General features: G+C 52.4%; 1 protein-coding gene across 2 annotated transcripts in view; it reads left to right on the top strand.

Annotated features, from left to right (window-relative positions):
• The window catches only part of BSCL2 (Berardinelli-Seip congenital lipodystrophy 2 (seipin)), a 9,397-nt gene extending 1,013 nt beyond the window's left edge, over nucleotides 1–8,384 (top strand). The window contains exons 1-11 of one of the 2 annotated variants that reach the window (XM_006772758.2): nucleotides 51–194; nucleotides 497–813; nucleotides 2,413–2,494; nucleotides 4,815–4,958; nucleotides 6,391–6,525; nucleotides 6,717–6,814; nucleotides 7,336–7,477; nucleotides 7,597–7,663; nucleotides 7,785–7,853; nucleotides 7,952–8,032; nucleotides 8,136–8,384. In XM_006772758.2, coding sequence (XP_006772821.1) covers nucleotides 602–813; nucleotides 2,413–2,494; nucleotides 4,815–4,958; nucleotides 6,391–6,525; nucleotides 6,717–6,814; nucleotides 7,336–7,477; nucleotides 7,597–7,663; nucleotides 7,785–7,853; nucleotides 7,952–8,032; nucleotides 8,136–8,284 — 1,179 coding nt within the window. In that variant the 5' untranslated portion in view covers nucleotides 51–194; nucleotides 497–601 and the 3' untranslated portion in view covers nucleotides 8,285–8,384. Of the gene's footprint in view, nucleotides 1–50; nucleotides 195–496; nucleotides 814–2,412; nucleotides 2,495–4,814; nucleotides 4,959–6,390; nucleotides 6,526–6,716; nucleotides 6,815–7,335; nucleotides 7,478–7,596; nucleotides 7,664–7,784; nucleotides 7,854–7,951; nucleotides 8,033–8,135 lie in introns of those variants that run through there. The other variant, XM_006772757.2, reaches the window with a different exon arrangement.
• The last annotated feature ends 334 nt before the right edge of the window (nucleotides 8,385–8,718 follow it).

The raw sequence follows: 8,718 nt of genomic DNA, 5'->3' as shown, positions 1-8,718 counted from the left end.
GCGGGACGCCCTGCCCGGCGTGGGGCGCGGGCCGGTCAGGAGAGGAGAAACTCGGGAGGCAATTGTGACTGCGCTTTGGCTGCTTCTTGAGTCTGGCTTTGCGACTTTAGGCGCGTCGCACCTTCTCTCGGGGCAGACACCCCGCAGTGCGGATTCAGTGTCATCGTGTGTAAAAGCGCCTTAATAATTGTAAGGTGCGCACCCTCTGTGTTATGTATTGCTGTGAATGAGTCTCAAGGCGGCCTGTCCGGAATCGGGAGGCGGGAGGACCAGTTTAACTGAGCAGCCCTGGCACTGGGTGTGAACAGCGCAGTGGAGGAAAGGGAAGGGACATTGGCTGGAAAACAGTCATTTGGAGAAAGGCCATGTGAAACAGAGACTCTGCTATGTCCTGCTATATCTGGTTCTTCAAAGCCAGCCCAGTAACCTTGTCCTTTTGTCCCCACCTCCCTCCAAAAAGAAGCTATCTTTTTCCTCCTCTCTTGCCTTTTTCCAGGAACCACCAGCTGCTTCATCCCATGGCCAGGGGTGGCGTCCAGGTGGCAGAACAGCCAGGAACTCAAAGCCTGAACCCGGGGCCAGACTCACTGCACCCCTTACCATGGTCAATGACCCACCAGTACCTGCCTTGCTATGGGCCCAGGAAGTGGGCCATGTCTTGGCAGGCCGTGCCCGCAAGCTGCTGCTGCAGTTTGGGGTGCTCTTCTGTACCATCCTTCTCTTGCTCTGGGTGTCTGTCTTCCTCTATGGCTCCTTCTACTATTCCTACATGCCGACCGTCAGCCACCTCAGCCCCGTGCATTTCCACTACAGGTGAGAGGGGTCTTGTGTCAGAGGAATCCTGTGGGAGAACTGCTGCGAGACCCTTAGGGCTTATTCAGTTCCGTCCCCTCATTTACAGAGGAGGAAACTGGCCCTGTGGCCCATATGACTTCTTACCTATCACAGCCCAAAGCTAAACAGCAGATCAGGTCTGATGGGGTCTGGGTTCCTGGTTGTACCTCTGGTTTAAAAGGTTTAAAAAAAAACCTCTAGACTGTCTCTCTGAGTGTCATGAGTCGGTTGGATCTGACCTCTCTCAGGGCCACAGTAGACTCTGGAACAAGCCAACCCCTTGGTTCAGCTCAAAGCTAACCTGGCCTTTACTAAAGGAAGTATTAGGAAAGCAGCCATTTGCCCTTTGCATCACTTCCGCTCCCAGTAGTCTACTGCACAGTAGAGATTATGGAAACACAGGTGGCTGGATGTGTAAACTCCCAGAGTCATACTCTTCCCATTTACAGACCCTGCCAGATTCTCTCCCCTTGTCTTAACAATGGCCAATCAAGAGAAACTGACAAGGACATTATTGTCAATGGTCCAGAATCTTTTTTTTCCCTGTCTGTGTCCCTGATTATAAGCTATAATTTCTAAGGAGCTATGGATGTCATGAAAGCTATGGCTCTTCTTTTTTTATATATATATTTTTATTGATTTCAGAGAGAAAGGGAGAGGAAGAGAAATAGAAACATCAATGATGAGAGAGAATCATTGATTGGATGCCTCCTGCACACCCCACACTGGGGATGGAGCCTGCAACCCAGGCATGTGCCCCGACCAGGAATCAAGCTGTGACCTCCTGGTTCATAGGTCAGTGCTCAACCACTGAGCCACGCTGGCGTTATGGCTTTTCTTGCCATAAAAACATATCGACATGCCCACCCATATGCTGCACACACATGCCCATGTGCAATTTTGCCTACAACTTAGGGGGGAGGGGTCATGACCCTCTTAAAAAGGGGTTTTCTCAAACTGGGCCCCAGACCAGAACTATTGAATCAGAATCTGGGGGTGGGAATCAAGTTCTCCATGTGAGAAACACTTAAGTCTGAAACTTTTTTTAAAAAAAAATTATTTTTATTGATTTCAGAGAGGAAAGGAGAGGGAGAGAGAAATTTTTACTGATGTTTAGAGAGAGTGGAAAGGATGGGGAGAAACAGAGAGAAACATCAATTTGGGAGAGACACATCAATTGGTTGCCTCCTGCTCTGGCCCCACCAGGGCTGGGGAGAAGTCTGCAACCGAGGTACATGCCCTTGACTGGAATCTAACCCAGGACCCGTCACTCCTCAAACCTGACGCTCTATCCACTGAGCCAAACTCGCTAGGGCAAGTCTGAAACTTTTCCATGAAGTGTCCATAATGTCCCACTTAAGAATGTCTGCTCTCTGAGGGGAAATTAGCTGAAGTAGCAGAAAGAGAGTGAAAGACTCACTTGAATCTGTGGGCTGCATCTCTCCTCCATCTGTAGCAGAGAAGGGTGTTCTGGGAGAACGGGTGGGGGACAGGAGGGAGCACTAGGGGGCCCACAAGGGGTGCAGGCAGGTCAGGCAGACTCCATAACTTAGCAGTGTCATCCTCATTCTCATTTAGGACCGACTGTGACTCCTCTACCTCCTTACTCTGCTCCTTCCCTGTTGCCAATGTGTCCCTAGCGAAGGGTGGACGTGACCGGGTGAGTATGGGAGCTGCAGAGAGGTTCCATTAGAGCTTTGATGACTTGAAATCAGAAGGAAGACTTGAGAAAGATCTGGAGAACAGGGGTTGAGTGAAAGGGACTAAGAAAGGAAGGCTCTCAAGGAAAGGATGATAATAACCAGTGCCACCCAAATAAATTCAATTGAAAAAAAAGGAAAGGGAAGTTAAAGAAAAGTTACTCTAAATAAATTTTATGGCTTGTTCTTTCCTGCAGATGTTAGCAATGTTCTCCTTCTTAGATTGTTTCAGCCAGTCCACATCTGTACACGAGGTGTGTTTTAAATCTAAATGAGCCTAAATTATCAAACCAGCCGTTTCACTGGACTTAGGTGGAAGCCACCCAAGAGTTTTGAAAGCTTGTATGTAAAATTATGAAACTGTTGACGAGTATGTGCAGCCTGCCATTACAAAGGGGACTGTGCCATAGGACTGGCCAGCGGCCAGGGTTAGCTTTCAGCTAACCTGGGAGCCCCGAGAAATGCAGAATGGGAACATCCTCCTTTATTTTTTAAAATATTTTTATTTATTTCAGAGAAGAAGGGAGAGGCATGAGAGAGAATCACTGATGGGCTGCCTCCTGCATGCCCCCCACTGGGGACTGAGTCCATAACCCCGGGCCTGTGCCCTGACCGGGAATACTAATAACTGGAATATACAGAGCAGATTATAAAGAAAGCCTCAGGCCCTGGCCAGTTTGGCTCAGTGGACAGAACATCGAGCCTGCGGACTGAAGAGTCCCAGGTTCTATGCCTATTTAAGTAAACGAGGCATGCGGCCTGCTATCTGCGAGTTTGACATTTACAGCAGACAGTTGTGAATGAATGACTGTATTGGGTGGATGAAATAATGTGTCTGCTCTGTGCTTAACACCTTCTAAAAGTAGAAGATGTGGTCTGCTTTCAGAGAACCCAGAGGATTGATAGGGTTTTACACGTTGTGTTAAATAGCTAGTGTACGATGCAGATTCTGCATTTCAGAAGAATTTGTGAAGACGTGGAGAGATCAGTGTGAGACATGGAGGTAGGCTCCCAGTGGACCTCTTAAAGAAGGGTGGACACCGTGGGAACAGGAGAGAAGGGGAGAATCTGCCTACCTGACACACATGAACAAAGGCATGGAGTCGGTCACAGGTTCTGGTATTAGATTCCATGGATCTCCTCAAAGAGAACGTTTATTTAGACGGTACATATACACATGCATTCACACACAAACAGCCTGATTGATATAAAGTTCACATGATAAATAATGCACTCATTTAAAATGCACAGCTCAGTCATTTGTAGTGTATTCACAGAGTTGGGCAACCATCACCACAGTCAGTTTTAGAACATCTTCATCACCCCAAAAAGAAACCCATTAGCTAGCAGTCACTCTCCATTTCCTTCCAACCCACCCAGAGAACTGTTTTAATATTTCAAAGAATTCGCTGAAGCCTCTGGTTTAGACTCATCTGACCTCTACAGGGGGTTAGGAATCTCATGGAATCCGTTTTTTTCAAAAGAGACTTCAGACTGAAAGTAAGAATCTGTATAGCCTGGGATCAGCGGCTTCTGCCTTTTACCCTGTGATGAAATGCTGAGTCCCCTCAGAGGCACGCCCAGCCTTGCAGCTGACTTACTACAGCTAGCACAGTGCTTTTCAACATAAAAATATCCATTCCCTCTTTGATGACAAGCTTTCCTTCACCCCTGTGGAGGTCACGCTATAGGGAAATAGTTGGTATAGGCTTAGAGGGGTACAGGAATGGTCAGGAAACAGCAGGCTATGTTTGGTGGCAAGTCGAACATTTTGAGGTTAATCCCAGAGAAGAAGCCTTCCCTCTCATAGTGTTCTCAGGGTTCTCCCGACCAAGATAAGGGGCCCAGAATGACAAAAGGATGGTCTGGCGTGACAGTGACCATGCAGAGCTGGCTGAGAGCTGGCTGGGGAGATGCGCACTCTGGCACTTGGTTAATTAATCATGTAAGTGCAGGCAGGATGGGTCCTGGGGGCGGGCAGTAGCCTCCAGGGACAGGCCTGAGTCACAGATGGCCCAGTTGGCAACACGCTGGTTCACTTTTGGAAAAGAAACGTGACAGTCTTTTCCAGAACAGCAAGGAGAGAGCAGTGAGAAGGGTTCATCCACCAGCAGGGGGCAGCACGACCTTGCAACGAGATTGAGAGGTGGTGACTGCCAACCAGGGCGCTTGTGGCTTAATATTAGGAGGCGAATATTTGAAGGCGTAGGGGGAGGTGGAAAGGGGTGACACAATTTAAAAATACGTGTTTTTAAAAAGAGATGGGACTCCCTTGGGCAGGTGCTGATGTATGGACAGCCGTACCGCGTTACCTTAGAGCTTGAGCTGCCAGAGTCCCCTGTGAATCAAGATTTGGGCATGTTCTTGGTCACCATTTCATGCTACACCCGAGGCGGACGAATCATCTCCACCTCTTCACGCTCCGTAAGTGTTCGTGGCCCGGATGGGAGGGTGTGGAGAAGGATCGCCGTGTTAGAGTATCTGGGTAGGCCTTCAGGAGCAAATGCTCCCCCCGAGGTCACAGGCCCATCAGGGTGGGCAAGGGGAGCAGGCATTGCCCGGTGGCATTGTCCAGCTTTGGGATAAAATCTGAAAAGAACGGCTCTGAATATGGGCCTCCTTGGAGCCAAACAGACCCAGGCTCAAATCCTCACTCAGAAACATATACCAGCTGAGGGCACCGTCACCCCGTGAGTATAAAGTATTATACACCATATTAGGGTAACTCCTCACAGCAAGACCATGAGGGTTCAATGAGGAAATGTAAAGTGCTTGTTAGCACATAGTAGGTGTTCAATAAATGTTTGAATGATGAAAATCATTGATTGGCTGCCTCCTGCATGCCTCCTACTGGGGATTGAGCCTGCAACCCCGAGCATGTGCCCTTGACTGGAATCAAACCCAGGACCCTTCAGTCCGCAGGCCCACGCTCTATCCACTGAGCCAAACCAGCTAGGGTATGACTCCATTCTTTTGTTTTATTTTGTTAATATGGTTTTATTGATTTTTATTTATTTTTTAAAAATATATTTTGATTTTTTACAGAGAAGAAGGGAGAGGGAATAGAGAGTTAGAAACATCGATGAGAGAGAAACACCGATCAGCTGCCTCCTGCTCCCCCTTCTGGGGATGTGCCCACAACCAAGGTACATGCTCTTGACCGAAATCGAACCTGGGACCCTTCAGTCTGAAGGCTGATGCTCTACCCACTGAGCCAAACCGGTTAGGGCAGGTTTTATTGATTTTTAGAGAGAGAGGAAGGGAGAGAGATAGAAACATTGATGAGAGAGAAACATCATCAATTGGCTGCCTCCTGCATGCACCCCTACTGGGGATAGAGCCCGCAAACCGGGCATGTGTTCTGACCGGGAGTCGAACTGGTGACCTTTTTGTTCCTGGGTCGACACTCCACGGCTGAGCCACACCAGCTGGGCATCGACTCCATTCTTTTTTTTTTTTTTTCCCCATTCTTAATTGTCAACAGAACCACACCATGCAACAAACCCCTAAATGTCTACCTGGGGAAGAAAGTTCCAGGTGGCGCCTGGCAGTCAGTCTGCTTGGGTGCTAGCGCTATCTGGGGGGAAGGCGGATTGGAGACAGCGGAGGCTGGACCTAGGGAGGTTGCTTAGCAGAGGCCTTTGTTGTGCTGGAAGAGACATGCGGTTGGCAGGGCAGGGCTGCCACGCAAGCATTTGAACGGCTGGGTCAAGACGCGGGTGGGCACGGTAGAAGGAGAAAGTGGGAGCAGGGGACCTGGGGAAGAAGCAGTCTTCATAGCCGCTCAGGGGGACGGGAGTGGGGGGCCCAGGGGAAGCTGGGCTGCCTGACTCCTGCTCGCCTCCTGGCCCTGCAGGTGATGCTGCACTACCGCTCAGACCTGCTCCAGATGCTGGACACGCTGGTCTTCTCCAGCCTGCTGCTCTTCGGCTTCGCTGAGCAGAAGCAACTCCTGGAGGTGGAGCTGTACCCGGAATACAGAGAAAACTCGGTGAGGGCGTCCAGGAGGGCGGGAGACGGCCTCCCCAGATGCCTAGAATTCTCCCCTCGAGGAGCCGGGCTAGGTCAGGAGGGACAGCGGTCAGGGGGGACAGCCACCAGGAGGCTGGAAGTGGGTGGGCCTTGGATTGACAGCAGCCGGATCTGGCCTGATGGGGCCACCCCTCCACCCCGACCCCGCAGTACGTGCCGACCACTGGAGCGATTATCGAGATCCACAGCAAGCGCATCCAGCTGTACAGGGCCTCGCTCTGCATCCACGCCCACTTCTCGGGGCTCAGGTAGGAGCCGGGGCTCAGTGCGGAGGTGGAGGGTTTAGCGGGGTCACAGGTCTCCGCCGGCTGCACAGGTCAGCTCCCTGGGGAGCCTTTCCTCCTCCTGGTGCACGTGGTTTTTTGAGGTCATGTTGGTGCCTAACATTATAGGTACATAACATCATAATTCAACCGCCATACACTGCGGCATGCCCACCACCAGAGCCCATCTCCACCACCCCCACACCGCGGGTCCCTTACCCATCCCGCCCCCTCCGCCCCTGCCCGATCTCCGGTGATGAGCAGCATGTTGTCTGCCTCTATGAATTTGCTTTTGTTTTGCTTTGTTCCCTGGGGAACTTTTTAAAATGCCGATGCCTGGGCCACCCTACCCGACCACCTGAACCCGAGTGGGTGGGGCTCACGCTGGCCCCCAGCCTGTGTGAAGGCACCTAGGGAAGGCGACGTGCAGCCAGAGCTGAGACCCGCTCTCAGGAGGAGGCTGGTGCCCGTAACGGCTGCCTTGCTGTCCCTGCTTCCTGCCTCAGGTACCTGCTGTACAACTTCCCCGTCACCTGTGCCTTCATAGGCGTCTCCAGCAACTTCACCTTCCTCAGCGTCATCGTGCTCTTCAGCTACATGCAGTGGGTGTGGGGGGGCATCTGGCCCCAGCACCGCTTCGCTCTGCAGGTGGCAACGGGCCCCTTCCTGCCCCTTCTCTGCCTGGGGAGTGGGCCAGGGCGTGCGGGGGGCCCTGGTCGCTGGGGGGGTGCGTCAGTCCCCGCTGCTGAGTAGCTTCTCCTCCTCAGGTAAACATCCGAAAGAGGAACGGTTCCCAGAAGGAGGTCCAGGGGAGGACGGCTGCCCGCCGGCCAGGTAAAGTGGAGCCTGGGGCTGGGTGAGGGCCTGCTCCATCCAGGAGGAGGCTGACGGCTCTCACACATGAGCATGCGGGCCAGACATAGCCACCTGACCCTGTCCTGCCCTCTATCCCAAGGCCAGGAGGAGTCAACACCCCTGCCGGACATTACAGAGGACGGCGAGAGCCCTGACCCCTCAGGGACAGGTATGGTGCCGCAGCCACTGCCTCCTTCCCTCCCCCCTCCTCCCTGCCTCCCCAGCAGCTCTTCCAGGCTCCCCCCTGCTTTCTCCCTGTGGCTGCAGAGGGCCAGCTATCCGAGGAGGAAAAGCCAGACCCGCAGCCCCTTAATGGAGAGGAAGAGCTAGAGCGGGAAGCCAGCGATGGTGAGGGACCCCATGGGGACCTGGGGAGGGGGTGGCATTCGGGTAGGGGCCCTGGTTATCTGATTTCCTGTTTGGGGTTTTGCTTTTCCCTCTCCTGACCCAGGCTCAGGCTCCTGGGAAGATGCAGCTTTGCTGACAGAGGCCAACCTGCCTGTGCCTGCGCCAGGCCCTGCCCTGGCCCCCGAGACGCTGGGCAGCTCTGAACCCTCCGTGGGCTCTCACCGGCAGCAGCTCACCTGCTCGAGCTCCTGAGAGCTGGCAGAGCCCCTCCGAGTCCCACACACACTCCAGCCCTTCCCCGCCCTGACCTTTTCCTGCGGCCTCCCCAATAAACAATATTCTTGCCAGCTGCCTCCCTGACTCTTCTTCTTTAGCTGTTTTTATTTATTAGAGGAAGAGGAAGTGGGAAGAAAGAGAGAAACTTCGATTTGTTGTTCCACTTAACCGTACATTCTACTGGTCGATTCCTGCATGTGCCCTGACCAGGGATTGAACCGCAAACCTTGGCATATCAGGATGATGCACTAACCAAGATGAGAAAGGCCTCCACATCGTGGGCTGTTCTAGTCCCAGCTGTTCTGTGGTTGGTTTTGTGTTTATCCTCACCCACGGACATGCTTAGAGAGAGGAAGGGGGGGCGGGCGGGTATGGGGACATCATGTGAGAGCAACATCAACTACCTTCCC

Source organism: Myotis davidii, unplaced genomic scaffold (assembly GCF_000327345.1).
Source record: "Myotis davidii unplaced genomic scaffold, ASM32734v1 scaffold826, whole genome shotgun sequence".
Classification (NCBI taxonomy): Eukaryota; Metazoa; Chordata; class Mammalia; order Chiroptera; family Vespertilionidae; genus Myotis; species Myotis davidii.
Note: the sequence above shows the minus strand (reverse complement) of the source record. Positions and strands in the feature narration are given on the sequence as shown.